The sequence below is a fragment of the Dromaius novaehollandiae genome, chromosome 10, assembly GCF_036370855.1.
Source record: "Dromaius novaehollandiae isolate bDroNov1 chromosome 10, bDroNov1.hap1, whole genome shotgun sequence".
NCBI classification, from domain to species: Eukaryota; Metazoa; Chordata; class Aves; order Casuariiformes; family Dromaiidae; genus Dromaius; species Dromaius novaehollandiae.
This window is the reverse complement of record NC_088107.1, coordinates 21,651,023-21,666,590: the sequence shown is the minus strand read 5'-3', so window position 1 is coordinate 21,666,590 and position 15,568 is coordinate 21,651,023. Positions and strand designations below refer to the sequence as shown.

The following is a 15,568-nucleotide window of genomic DNA, read 5'->3' as shown; positions in this document are numbered from 1 at the left end:
CCCTACCGGTAGAGTCTTCCTTAGGAGGCTTTATTCCTTCCAAGGGCTGCTATTAGCAGGAAGTGAAGTGTCCGAGATTACTGTGAACACGTCCTTTTAATATATAGGATGAATAAAGCCTCAGAATTTTTTTCCTCCTTACAGTGAAAATCTAATATGAACTTTGAGACATACTTAATGAAACAAATCCTTCCCAGCTAGGACCCCAGACTTGCTGAACTCTGTTCAAAGAGAGAACTCGTTTCTTGGACACAGCTACAGTCACAATTCACTGATTACCTGACTTGAAGCACACCAGCAGTCTTGGTTACCTGCAGGGAAATACTCACGGGCTGAAAGTCAGCAGAATGCCTGAGTGCTTGGCTGAGTGAAGCACACACAGAGCAATGCAAACAACTAATACTGAAGAACCCAATTCTTGCACACAAACACTCTCATCAATCTCAGTGGAACAGAACAGCAGCTACAGAACCAGGTTTTTGTGGCAATGTGATAAGGCTATTAAAATACAAGCAGACTCCAATCCACTTACCAAAACACTGTGACATTCCCCATCTTCCTTTTCTCAGCCAACTATTACCAAGGCTGAATTTGCCCTCTTGATAGGGTGTAACCCCGGCCTTGCCTTGCTGTTGGTACTGGGGTTTTTCCCCCCAAGTGTCTTTCTCTTCTCTTCTGTCTTAACATCTGGGTAACATTTGGTGCACAGACAAATCATAGTGATGTATGTAAACAGAGACAAACATACACAATCATCACCACTAGCAAATCCTGTTTAAATATTTGGAAAAAAAGCAAAAAGAGTTGATGTGCACTTCACTCGAATAAGGATATTTTAATGTTGGAAAGTCACAGACAGTGACAGAAGGAGAATGTAAAATTAACAGAGTGCAATAAATTCCTTTAAGGCTTGTGGCTCTAACGTAAGTGTGGTGAGAGCGGGAAAGTGCTGTGAGAGTAGCTGTTTAATTTTGTTGGCAGCCCTTCTGCTGGCAGTTGCTGGTTGCTGGCGTGTTTGTCCCCTTCCCTTCAACCAAGCAAGCCAGTGCCTGTTTAACTCTCACGGGATAGGACTGTCAGGACCTGCAGTGACTTCACAGCACCAGCTTTTAATCAGTCATGTTTTTCCAGAACATTCAGATTTTTGCTGGAAGTTTTCTGTTTTTTTACAAGGGTCTGTTACAACTTTGTAGTATTTGTTCTCTGAGTTGAGGCCTTTCTGGAGAATTATGTATCCACATTTGTAACTAATGGAAACCAAACTGGAGAGAAAACAATAAACATCCCACCTCGGGATATGGTATTCGCTATGGAAACTGTCCTTTCTGAACACCAGAAACCCTGAATTCCTGCTTTGGGGAATATTAATCCTGCTCATCTCTGGAAAATCATCCTGGCATGAACAGTCACGGACTGCAAAATCTCCCTGTAACACGCTGTCTTCCCAGCACACGACTCCAAAGACAGCTGACTCACAGTATTGGGAATCAGGCAGCAAAAATCCTCCAAAGGCACCAAAAGAGTAAATAAAATGAAGACGGGAGAAAAAAATCCCGATTTCCCTGATCTGCAATTTTTGCAGTATTTCATAACCTCTTGGAAAGTTAAAGCTTTCCATTTGGATGGGAAAAAAGTAAACCCTGTGTTTTTCTTTTGATGAGACACATTTTAACACAAATAGATGTGCTGTTGCCCATTAAGCCAACCTGGCACGAGGCCATACCCAGCAAACCCCATCAGTGGCAAAGGTATGCCTTCATTTTGTTCCTGATCTGTGGTCTTTGAAGCACACTCAGATGCTTTGTGGAGCCATCTCTGTTGCTTCAACTCAATCAAGGACTCTGAGCTGCCAAAAATTCACTTGATGAACCAATATCCAAAAATCCACTCTCCTTTGTGTGCCTTACATGGCTGTCTCACAGCCTCATTTTTTGTCGTTGTAAATTCAAACCATAATCAAATAGGTGAAAGGATATTTTGAAAGACAGAAACAGATAATAAAATGAGTGGTAAGAGGCTTATGAAAATGAGGACAGCAGGCAGACAAAAATCATTCCAAATACCTAATGCAGAGAGAAGGAGAAAATGCAGTACAGATACAAAATGAGGGTGGTGAGCAGGCAATCAGCTTTGGCTGTGTGTCCTGTTACTGCTTTCCTGCAAAGTATTTCTGAGCCAGTCCATCCCCTCATGCAGGCACCTGTCTCAGCAGAACTGAAACTATTTCTCCCTTGAGGCAGGTGAGTTCGATATCCACGCTGGCCCTGAGGACCTGCCTGCGCTGCCACACACCATCTGCCAAAAACTGTCAGCGTATGAACTGGATTATCGAAAGGATACAGGAGCAAGACATCACATCAGGCTTTGGGGAGAGTGGCTGGTGGTACAAGGGAACGAACAGGACTGAGACGACACGCAGCAGAAGGAAACTGCGGACCACAGGAGAAGCTGCTGAGAGACACGCTGCAGCCAGCCAGGAAGCCCAGGCGAGCGCGCGTGTGCAGCCACGCTGCCGGCAGCAAAATTTCAGGCAGTTTCAGGCTGATCCTGCTGAGAAGCTCAGGGAGCTCCAGGGTGCTGAGCTCCACTGGAGAAATGAAAGATTTGGGGGGCGAGGGGAAAGGATTTCTTTACAGGGAATCGACTCCATCTAGCAAACGTGAACCTTCAAGAACCATGGTGTGCAATGAACAAAGCAAAGATGCTGCAAAACTTCTCACTTGTTTAGAGATTTTTGTCCCGGCAGTTTTCATGTACCCCACAACCCATGTTCCCTGGCAAGGGATGGGAAAAGTAAGAATGAGTCATATCTATACACATAACTGCAACACCCACAAGGCCAGGATGTAAAGCACTTGCGAGACCCCTGCCTGTTATCAAGGAATCCTTTCAGAAAGTGCACACTGGCACTCAGGCAACACTAGCTATAATATCCCTGTCTCAAGCAGAAATACAAAGTGATATAATATATGTAAAGAACTTTATTTCATTACTAGAACCATGGAAAAAAACTGGTATAATATGATGAGCATGAATTCAACTCAAGTAATTTATCTGATCATTTGCAGACATCACAGCTCCCAGTTTCTGAACTTTTTTTTTTTTAAACCTTCATCTAAATTTACCAGAGTGAAGACTAAGTTCTTTTTGAATGATAATATTTTCTTCCATGGAACTAGAAATTTTTTTAAAAAAATATGTAAGTCCAGGATGTCTTCCAACATACAAAACGGTATAATTTAAGAAACATAAATATATAACAGTTTTTTTGTAATGGGTAATAGATTACGACGTGGAAAAATAACTTAAATAGATATTTTGGGACATTTCAGATGTAGTCTAAATGTCTCAATATAGATTACTTCTTTTTGGAATAAAGTTGAAAACTAAAACAAATTATCCCGATTTGGTTATTTGTTATATCATGACTACAGCCTTTTCCAATGCATACAATCATACAAGTATTTGCAAAGAAATTCACCATTTGTTTCATTCTCTTAATGGACTTTATCTTTCTATATACTAATAACACAGGTGAGATGCAACAATCTAGAATATCTAAACAACCTACATAAATTGTGAGATGAGATAATTCCATTCTTAAAACAGATCTTTCTGTAAAACAAATCTAGCAATCTTTATTCCTGAAAGAATTCCTTATTCCCAGTGATAGCAACAAGATTTTTGGGAGAGCAAGGGGATGAAACTAGCCCTGTCCTAGTCTGTGGTGACTCAGGGATGATAATCTTTTTTGCAGCATTTTTATTATAATTTGTAAGACAGTATCTTCCACGTTTCCATGCCAATTCTAGGCAAATGACAAAGAGCACTAATATAAACAGGAACTTTTAGTTTGCTGATTAAGAATGGTGACTGTTCATTTTTTTTTCTTTTAAAATACAGTGTGCACTGTGCTGCATTTATTCACAACCAAATCAATGTTAAAGTGTCACCAATTTCAGTGACAGCACAAGAAATACTTTGCATTTCTGTGTGTGGTGAGATCTTTGATTATACATACCTCTGAAAAGAAAACAGACAGGATGACTAGGCTGATCCAGTGAATTATTCCTGCAAACTGTGAAGCACTTGAAACTGCAATTAACACAATACAATGAAGCATCATTATACTAGTTGAAAGCAACTTATGTTTAACAGCATTAGTACTGCTATAACTTACATGTGGGAGAAACTTTCTTTCTGAAATTCGATGGAAGTACCAGGAAGGGGATGGGATGTAATGGGACATGGAGCTCCAGCCCCGCCAGCTGCTCGCGCTAACGCAGGCCAGCACGTTCGCAGCCGCAGCAGCGGTTCAGGAGAGCTTTTACAGATGGGAGTGCTGGTGAGCAACGACACACACGTTTCAGGTCTCTGATGCTCTGTCACTGCTCCGTGCTCTCACGGCATGCACTACTTCAGTATGGGATGTGCTACTGAATCCGCAATACCTGAAAATTCAGTCCAAGTTCTATAAGCAAAGAGAAGGCTCCATTAATCCTGCAGATATTCTATTCAGTCTGGCAATTCACCTTAGAAGATCAGTAATTGGCTGGATCAGATGTTTAAAAACCAGTGCTCAAACTGGGCTTCTGTACAGCTGTCCAGGTGTGGCCTGAACTGCCATGACTGCCTCCAGTTCCCATTTCTCTCAGAGTCAAGTTTGACTCTAGAAAAACTAGAGTGAGATCAGCAACAGAAAGAACCAATTTCATTGTTAATAAGATCAAATTTCAAAACATGAATCTGATGGAGTCTGTCAAATATCACCTGAGTTTCTAATTTGTGGGAGAAACATATTTACAAAAATGTGCCTATTTTGTACAGTGTATTTCAGGAAACATAGCTGTCAAATGGACAGCTTTATCTTTAAGCAAGTTTCTGTAAGAACACTCAAGAAAGTTACAGTAAATAAAATAAAAGTATCAGTTTAAAGCAATTGGTTAAACCACATAAATGCCCTTGTAAGAACTGTTTTTCACAAAGACAGTGACCATTAAAATTGCTTAGGTCACTTCATTTCAAACTCCTCTACAAAAAGAAGCCTGTACAGAGTAAACTAAGTTGTTAATTTATAAACTTCTGGCTATTACACACTAACTTCCTACATGGGTACTCTTCATGCCCACTGAGAGGTAGTTATTCCTCTTTCAAAGTGGAATAAGGGACCTTCAACAAAGGTCCTCTTAGAAACGGACTTACAGGAAGAATCAGGAAAATTAATCTGAATTCATTAAAAGTATAATTTTAGACTGTGCTAAAGCCTTGCATGGATACTCACCGGTATTAAACTAGGCTTTCATTTCATTCAGCTGATGTTGCTTATAAGCAAAATGAGCTAAACTTGGTCAAATGAGTTTGCTGCAAGACTACATGAGAGACTCTATGATCTGGGTTGTCTTTAAGGGCTCAAAATGCATGTCTGGCGACCTGCAGGATTCCCTAAGCAAGTTCAAATGAAATTCTGCAATCAGCATTCCCTTCGTCGCTGACAAAAGGAAGCAGAAAACCGAAAGGGTATGCAGCATCTGAGCTACCGGCAACTCCTACTCAGAAAGTCACACGCTCTCAAGTGCAGAACGTGGAAATGAAGAGAAAAAAATCTCTCTTTACTTGAGGGTGTTTGTGAGCCTACCATCCCTACAGCACGCAGACTAAAACAGCTGGTGCAGTCCTGCGGTTTCAAAGTATTACTGCGTAACTGCAAAGTTGAAGGCAATCGATGCCTCTGCGTGCCTCAAGACTGGCAGAATTTATTTGAAGCCCCAAGAACAAACATGGCATGCACTGAATCAAGCACCTTATTTTAAAATTAAAACTGATTGAAATGGAAAGAAGAGGGAAGAAACGGAGGAAGAAATCAGAATACAACAAAAACCATGAGTAGGATTTGGAAGCTGCAGGAACTCTCAGCAACTGGGGCTCAGTTAGGACTTGATGCGAGGGAGTTTGCTGTGCTGCAGCAGAGAAATTAGAAGTGAAATAACAGGCAAAATATGATGTATTTAACTTTCACAATACACACTGCCTTAACAGGGTGGCAGAAAGAAGAAACAGAAGCCATTTGTAAGTTATCTTTCAAAGGGCTGTCGACTGACATTCAAGACTCCAGCTGCCCCTTAGTGGATGAGGAAGATATAGCAACCATGGATCTGGGAAGAAAATTAATTTCTCATGCTGCACCAACAGTAGCAAAGACTGCTGGATGTACTGCTGGACACTGTGCAATTAAATTGCTGGTAAAATTGTAAAAATTTGCAAGAGTCTTCTGAGCAGGAAGCTTTTCAACAAGAGCTTAATCACTAGCCCATATTCTGGCGCTGGACATTTGTCTCTTCCAACAGACTTCTCTTCAAAAACGTAGCGAAAGGCTAGAAAAAGAGAAGGCTCCTCTTTTCCAAGAGGTGCTCAGCATTGCTCTGTGGTAGCTGAGATACGTCACTGGGATGTGGGTTGAGCCAAAGCACCTAGAGAGTTATGCAGCTGCCACTTTTAGCCAGAACAGTATTTGGTACCTGTTTTAACTTCTTCCCCCCAAAATTGAAGCTAAAAGCCTAACAGTTTATTTTACCTTTTGCTTGCCTGGTGCTTTGGGAACAAAGTGAATGCACACCCAGGATGCTCATTAGTCACGAGGAAAAATGGTTCAGTATAAAATGGGGAGTACAGCCAACCTCAGCCTTCTTCCTCCACCTTTCCCTCCCCTCCACCTCTCCTCAAGACGTATACAGAGGAGGGAGAGAGGAAGAACACACCTTAATAAATTACGAGAGGCCACTACGTGAGATTGTACCACCAGCTCTTGCCTTTGATGGATGTTCTTGACGCTGATTTGCTGGCAGATACAAGCTCTGCTGCCTCTGCAAGGGGCCAGCAGCAGATACGCACTGCACGGTTTGGGCAAGCCCTGAACCCATCCTCTTTTGAGGCATCCCTTCACCTCCATTTGCATTTTCTTTGCACAACTATGCATGTACTCACACAAGGGCCCCAATCCAGCAACGAGGTGCTCAGGGGTGCACTGTTCATGTCCACTCTTTTTAGGAAGACCTGATGCCTTCTACACATTCACCTGTCTGTAGTCAACTTCAGAGGGAGGACTACACTGAGACCATTTCCTGACTCACTTGCTCTCACAATCATTGAAGATAGAGAAGGGAAAGCACAGGCTACACTTCTGAGTACAGAAACCCACCAATTTATAATCCAGGCTATGACCATGACCACCTTTTTTGAAATGAGGTGCGCGTGATTTAATATCTATCTATTTCTCCATTTGCAAAACATGGATAATTCTTGCATCACAGGGTAACGAGTGATTATTTGGCTAATGAATGTGAAAAGTTTTGAAGATAGGACAAAAAAAGCTCTGAATAAGTACTACTGTTATTAGTGTTCCTTCTACAGGTCTGCTTTCTGGAGTTTCAAATCCTAGCATAAATATGCTTTGGGCTAAAATATCCTAAAAGGTCTCTGTCCTTCTTATCTGTACGACCTACACATTTGCAAATGTGGTCTCCACCACCGACACTGACCATTCTGAACATGGGAGAAATGTACAGTGCAACCAAGGACTTTGCTAAAAGCATGAGAGGAAAATGATGCTCTCAAAATGTCATAGCCATAGAAGACTGGCTTTTCATGAAACAGTTTTGTACATAGAACTCAAAACCCATTAGAAACCCTAATTTAAAAAAAAAAAACAGAGACTTCCTAAGCAATTACAGCCTATAATGCGGATTAGCAGTTGTCATTATGAACAAAATTGGCAGTGATGTGCCGTTACATATCCTAATGCATTGCTTGATTTCATATAGAATAAGGAATCATTATAAACTATAATTACATTTTTGAAAAACATAATTAAGCCCTAACAGCTTTTTAAAAGCTTAAGGTAAGTGATGCACATTCCTCATATGACACAACTGCGCTACTTATGCCAGCCTCACCAAGACAGCCTATATCTAATTTAAAACAAAACACAAGGAATTTAACAACTGGGGATAAGAAGTAATGAGAAGTGTGGAGGGTTAATGCATTAGTTACAATGCAAAGTAGCAACACAGAACTAACTGAATGGGTCCTTCCCTCTCAGGTGCTGAGAAAATGCACACAGGGCAGGGGCAGCCTCTGAACAGTGAAACCTCCTGGACTGACCAAATGCCTCTAGCTCATGCACCCAGTGGAAGGTGGGAAGTTTTTATGAATACCACGTACACCAGATACACAGAGGAAAAATGCTCCCTAACATACAGGCTTCTTCAGAAGACTTTTCAGAAAACAAATGGTAAGCAGGCACATGATTCCAGAGGAGCGTCCCAAAACTGTGTTAAAAGTCTAAGAAACAGCCTTTAAACTCTTTGGCTCTGCAAGCAGTGACAACTTTATGCATAAACAGAAAGATGTAGCTCCTCAGTAAATACACTTCAAAGATTATTCCTCATCCAATTTTCAAGGACTTAGACCCACAACTAGCATTCCTGACTTTTGAAAACTACATTTTTGTCCAAATTCTGAGTTTCTTAGTCCAAGAACAAGATTACAAGAGTAATGGAGTAGCCATGCTCAGAGCAGCGTGTCAGATGAAAGTGTAAGGGGACTAGGGCAAGCATCAGCAATGGTGTGGGGAAGCAGCTTAATCAGTGATTTTGTCTTATGAGGTTTATAAAATGGTTGTAGTTACCAACACTATACCTTAAAAGTAATCTTATTGCATTATAATACTTAAATCTTTACAGTGAAATTTAACCCCACTAATATCAGTAGCCAAATCAAGAGACAAAAAGGACTTCAACAGAACAAAAGATTCACTTGCTCAGTTTGAAAGTTGCCATAGGAGACAGCAGGCCATGACTTGTCCAGGCTAAGTATTCTTGCATTTATGGGATTGTCTGAATATCATTACTGCCCTTTCAAAACATTTGAGATAGTAGGGAGGTACTAAACGTTGCTCTTCAACATTTATCAGAGGAAAAAATGTAGTTGGTATTTGTGTTCATGTAAGATTTGCATCATAAAGCAAAAAAGGGAATGGAGGAAAAGAGCAGTGGAAAAAAAAAAGATGTATTAGGAAGCAAAACAACAGCATTCAAAATTGCATTGTGGAACCTGTGTAGAGTGAATTCAGATAGAGCAAAACTCTATTTCAGCCGTTATTTGACTCATGGTACGTTAGCAGAGTAGAATGAAAATCTGTATCGTTTCAGTGCATTACAAGATAGAAAAACTTAATTTCAATTCCTTCCACTCTCAGGCAAAGTAAATTAACAATAGAGATAGCACCAAGTGCACTAGCGAGTTCTTCACTTGCATCTATCCACATGCAGGTGACAAGTGTCAGGGAAATTAACCATGCACAAAGGATCTTTTTCCTGTGTATACAGAGATCAGCTGTCCTAAAGGACAGACCTTTTCAGGAACTAATGACATATGCGCAGAAACCTACATGTACACTCTGCTTACAACCTCTGAGAATGTCCTATACTGAAATTGGCCAGCAAAAAATGGGCAAGGACTGACTTCACTATACCAGGGTTCCACAAAAACACAGTTCTTTCCTAGCCTAGTAATCATGTAAATGATAGGAAAAAAATCCCCAACAACCTCCCCTCTTCAAAAAACCTCCCAGCAACTTAAACCTATATTTCATCAAAATTAAAAAAAAAAAATCCTCCTACTCACACTGGAGAAGCTTTATATCTATTAGAAGTTCCAGAGTCAGAAGAATCACCACCAATACTACACAGGCTACCAGGAAACTGTTGAGACTTGCACTGAGCAAAAATACCTGCCACACAGCTGCTCGTCTCCCACAGCACGGTTTTAGCCAGTTAGATCTAAGGAAATAAAATTAAGAGGGAAAAAGAAGAAGAAGAAGAAGAAGTGAAAAAGGAAAAGAGCTAAAGAGCAGTGGACTCAAAATGACAAGCTCTGCTGTTATGGATATAATCATCAATAAAGTACAAAGACTTTGCAAAACCCACTTTTATTGGTTTCTTTACTAAGGTTGGAATCAGCATAGCGTGAAATCCTCATTACATCTGTCAGCTATGCTGACTGATCTAATAAGCATGCTTAATTGCTACTGGAACAGGGGCGAAATTCCACCCTGGGGATCTCGCTTAAGTTTCTCTCCTCTAATGAGGTTCTCAAACCCTCTGGAGGTTACCAGTGCCTGAGTGTCTTCCAAAGCACGGAGTAACGCAGCCCTAATCTCTCATGCATACTTCCTTTCCTACTTGCTCCTTGCCTCGCAATCTTTCACGTGTATTTATTTTGACATATATGCTGCAACCATTTATCTGCAGATACCAAGGCACAGAGGGACACTGCTGTTAGGTTAGAACGGAATGATGATTTTGAAGAGTTCTTCTGGTATGGAGTTTTATGGTCTTTCACCTTTATCCCTGTTCTAGTATGAGACAGATTGGGCAAGAGCTGCCAAATTCTATCAGCAGCTTTTAGTCCATAACATCATGGAAAAGACCCATAGAGTTTGGAAGACATTGAAGAACAAGCTCAGTGGCTCCACAGCTGTGCCGGCAGTAGTGGATAGACACAGTCTGGCAAGGTCTCCAGCAGCCGGCCAAGGCTGCCCACCTCGTCCATTTTGTCTAACTCCCACCAGTCTGGTTTTGACTCAGGCCAAGTACTCTCCCAGGGCTGAGGGCAGCATGGTTTGAGAGACAACACATGCCAGGGACTGCTCCCAACAGTTTGGATGGGGTCACTGTGTTCTGGAGGAAAGGGAAGGTTTAGGCATGGTGAAGTGAGCTGCACCATACAGAGCCCTTGGCTGCTTCAGTAGTACAGATACAGTCCATGAGTTCAAAGATTCAAATGAATTGTGAAAAGAATTAAAAGAGCATATAGCTATTATTTCAACAACATGTGATAACAACGGCTGAAATTCTGGTCCACAGCAACTTCGTGTTTTCCAGTGGGTGTTCTCATGAGTGATGAAATTCAAGAAACAGCTTGGCTCTGCAGCAAAAATTGCTATAATCAGTGTTAGTATCAGCTAACTACCGCTCTCCAATCAACAGCGCAGCTCATTCACTGCAACTCCCAACTTCCTATCAACAGCTTTGAACTTCTGCAGAAATTTCTGTCGCACCCTTGGTTCATACTCCCCTTGGTAGCTGGCAGTATACCACCAAGCAGGCTGTCAGAGTTCAGTAATCAGCAGCTTCAAAGAAAACCTGTATGTGGGTTTCAAAAGAAAACCTGCATGTTCCAAGGACAGATTCCTGCTAAGTACAGCTACCAGGACCAGAAGGGAGCTGGTGAATCGGGAAATGCTCTGCTACTGCAGATACAGCTTTTCAAATGGGTTTTCCGAAAATTCAAATTTGCCTTTTGAAAATATTTGTAATAGCAGTAATAGCAGCATGGAGCTCAGAAGCATAAAGCCCATCCTGATACTTACTCTATATTTTGTTTTTCTCATAAAATCCTCCTGTAGTTTCACTTTATGACACAGTATTCACTGTATCATTTCCCATCATGTTTTGTAATGTTCCTATATTGGCCCATCTCTGAAAACATTGATGCTTATCTGACACTTTGTATTCTCCAAGCACTGTAACGAGCTGGCATGATTTATTAACTTAGGCTTAGGAAGCTACACCTCTGCACGCTGCTGTAACCAGACTGTCTGAACTAACATGTCAATACACAGAAATCAATGGTATACAAGAAGATGGGACAATACTGATCAATTCCAAATAAACAGCTCTAAACTCAGCTCATGTTATAATCAAACACTTGGAAAAGCATCACAAAACATTCCCCGAAATACCCACACTCAAAAATGAGGGGGAAAGTGATGCTAAGCAGTGTTCAGAGACTTGGTACAGTTGAGCAGCTTCTCAGAATTGAGCGTATCTGCTAAACACTTGTTCTCAGAGCTGCCCGATTACCTGACCCTGAAAAACCTTCTCTGTTGACACTTTAAACTTCAAAGAGGATTTGGCAATTGTTACTATCTGGAATTGTCCTTAGCTCAACTGTATTAAGGTTCTAGCCTAAAATACAAAAGCACTCAAGGCTGCTTTTTCCTCAAAAACTGCCCGAAAAAATTTATGAGAGAAAATGACTCTAATGAACTCAAAAATATAGGATTTACTGGATTTTAAAAAGCTATTTTTAAAACATCAGCAAAAAAGGCAGGGGGATAGGCCTTTTAGAAAGCTTTATCTTTTAGTGGATTTTATTTTACTCCATCTCAGAACAGGATAAGCTGTCTTCACTAGAGCTGTTTGGTTGGTTGGTTTTTTTTTTTTTTTTTTTTTTTTTTAGATTTTTCTAAAAGTAACACTAAGGAATGGCCCTGTTTAACTAGAAAAGTTGTTGGTTCTACTCTCTTCTTACGTTTATCTCCGCTTTCCCAAAAGGCCTGTTTTGCCAGCATTTTAAGTATTGCAGGGTAGTTTTTCCTCTTTCCCATTCTCAGAATCATCAGTAGAGGGCCTACGTACATTCCTTTAAAAGCTCTATATAGTCGAGATTTTAAAATATACCAAACATGTACCAGTAAGAATAAATCAACTGCGATACTCAGTAGACATAACATACAATCAGGTTAATCTTTATTCAATCTAGTCATTACCTCTAGAGCTGCTAAGGAACGCAGAGTTGTGCTTCTGTCTTTGCAGTGGCAATATTTCACTGACTCCAAAAAGCTTCCGAATTAAAGTATCAGCTTATAATTGGAAAAGCAATGTTCTTAAGAGGTAAATCGCAGAGCATCTGCATGTTTACACTTATATATCACTAAAAAAATACATAAATTGATTTCCAAACTGCAGAAGTGTTTAAAAATTAAGTACCAGAAAACCACCTCCAGTTTTGTATCTTAATTTAATACACCAAGGTGCATTTGTTTAACATCTGTCCTGCAAAGAGGCAGTAACTAGCACCTTCACATCGCTGCCATGCAGACCTCTTTGCAGACATCACCCAAGACCTCCCAGACCTCTTCTAAGACCTCAGAATCCACTGACACTAAGGATCAGCACACTGTGCCCTAAAAATGGGGCACTGGATGGTTGCTTCCCTAGGTGCTGTTTGGCTGGCTCATTCCCTGCTACTTCTACAGCATTATGGGTAGTACATATATAGTAGAGTCCTGCTCGTCCTTGCTTTTTTTGCTTCTTACCTCTTGTGAAGGGCGGACTTAAATAATAAAAGCAATTGTAATTTAACTAGAAATATATTTCAGTCAAAATTGACATATCATTGACATGCCAACCACACTGGCTCCTAATATACGAATCTTCTCATCTCCTTTAAGCCTGTTACCTGTCTTAGCAGAGTATCTCCTCTTCCTGATGTATCCATTTAATAGCTGAGAAACCCAGTATATGAGAAAAACAAAACCCTACTGGAATTAGTGTAGGTTTAAATTTACTTTTCCAAATCTTAGCCACTTCCTCTGCAATACTGCAAAGCTACACGAAGTTTAGACTACGAACTCAGCCATACAAATCTTTCAAAAAAAGAAAAGTTAACTTTTACAGCTCATAAATTTATCCAGATTACATACTAACCATACACAAGTAAAACACACTTTTTTCCCTACTCTAAAATAAAAAAGTATTCTATTTTATTCAGAGAACAAATAAAGCTTCTTTTGGTGTTCTGACTACACGTTGCCTGTGGATGTCATCCACTATATAGGATACAAGCAAAATACAACTTGGGACAACTTTCCTATACGACTTGGGACAGATCCTTTAGGTACCTCAGTTACTCCATCTATACCATAGGAATATTATTTACCTTCCTTAAAATGCCTGGGTGAGGTAAATGTACTGGAATTGGGATTTTTTGCTTGATGATGATATAGGACTGCAAAGTTTTATTATGAGATACTAAAATATATTCAGTGGAATTTTACCAGGAATAATTCTTTTTGAAGATACTTTCACACATGGCTTTCTGGAAAGCCAATCTGTCATTATGCCTGCTAGTTTTATTAATAAACAGCTTGGAAAAGAACATAAGGCAAAACTGGGAAAGGTTTAACATATTTCTTTGGTAAGGAACCACTACAAACAATTTGTTCAAGCTGTTAACAGCTGTCACTATTTCTATTTTCTGGTCTTGCAAACAAATATCCCAAAATCTGTGTTATACTTTACCCTGCCTTTTTTTTGGCTAAGCAGCAAGTGTTTGCCTCTCACAAGATGACTACAATTAGAAAACAGAAGGATGGATGAGATCCAAATCACTATCTGAAGGAGTAGAAAGGCCTCGGCCAGGAAGTGACTGAAATACAGAAAGGCTAAATAAAATACAAAATCTGGCTGTGGCAAAACTGCCAGGAGAGCCTCACAGGAGGCTACAAGTAGCAGCTGGAGGCCTGGAGGAACTCAGAGGAAGAGGTACAGCTTTGCACCCCTTTCCTGGGCTTCTCCCAGAGGCTCAGTTGCAATGATGCTAACGACAGAAGGTTACTATTGACGGCACCCTCGCCCTTCTTCCCCTCCAAGCTTTACAATTTCTAACCCCATTACTTTTCTTGGAGGACTGCTGTTGCTCTAACGGCAGGAAAGATTGTTCCAGTTTTCAGCCTAAATGTACACACAGTCAGTTCACACCTATCTCTTTGTGTGCCAGCACTGTTCTTCAGCTTGATTAGCTCCTCTCCCTTGCTGGTGTTTATGTCCCTGACGCGTTTATACGGAACAATGACATCCCCTCCTTTACTTTGTTTAAGAAACCCAGCCTTTTTGTAAAACAGACACTCAGTTTCTCTAACAGTCCTGGTAGTGCCTTCTGCATGTGAATACAGGCAGAGCTGTACATAATATTTTGGAATCACTTTAATTACATGAATGCTTCTCTATCTCTATTTGAAGTACCTCACTCGATGCATTTGGGCATGTGCTTTCTTCATAGGTGCATATCTCACTGCTCACAGACATCCTGTGATTGGCTGGTGCATTACTCTCATCATTAGTAAACTTGCTTATCATGCTTTTACTTTTTAGGCTAAGGTCTTTATTGAAATATTAACATCATCCTCAAGACCAACCTTTAAGAAACATAAAAATAGCCATACTAGGTCAGAACAAAGTCTCGGTTATCCCGTCTCCGATAGCGGCTGTCAGCAGATGTCTAAAGATGACAAAGGCAAACAAATATATTACTTCCCCCTAAATCTCTCCCAGCATCTAACTATTTTCAGCTCAGGGACTTCTGGAACCAGATGGGGTTTTGAGGATTCTGTTTAGTAACCTTCAGTGAACTTCTCTTCCACAAACTTGTCCAGTCTCCCCCTAAGGCCAGATAAGCTATTAGAAGCCACATATCCTCTAGCAAGTAGTTCCAGGGATCTACTACCAACTTCGTGAAGAACCACCTCTTTTTGTTTGTTTTGAACCTGGCTCTAATCTTTTAAGGTCCCCAGTACTTATACTGGCAGAGGGAGGAAATTGGACCTTATTTTAACCTCTTTCTGTCACAGGTTTTGTAATCTCAGTCAAATCTCCCATGAGCCATGTCTTTTCCAGACTGAAGAGTCCTACCTTACAAGGTCATTTCTCAAACTGAAATTGCACCA

General features: G+C 40.6%; 1 protein-coding gene across 2 annotated transcripts in view; it reads right to left on the bottom strand.

The window, feature by feature from the left end:
• The window catches only part of TMEM266 (transmembrane protein 266), a 62,801-nt gene that overhangs the window by 35,634 nt on the left and 11,599 nt on the right, over positions 1–15,568 (bottom strand). For both annotated transcript variants that reach the window (XM_026110191.2, XM_026110192.2), the window contains 2 exons: positions 9,682–9,836; positions 4,022–4,095 (listed from right to left, as the gene is read on the bottom strand). In XM_026110191.2, the coding sequence (XP_025965976.2) occupies positions 4,022–4,095; positions 9,682–9,836 (229 nt within the window). The remainder of the gene's footprint in view (positions 1–4,021; positions 4,096–9,681; positions 9,837–15,568) is intronic.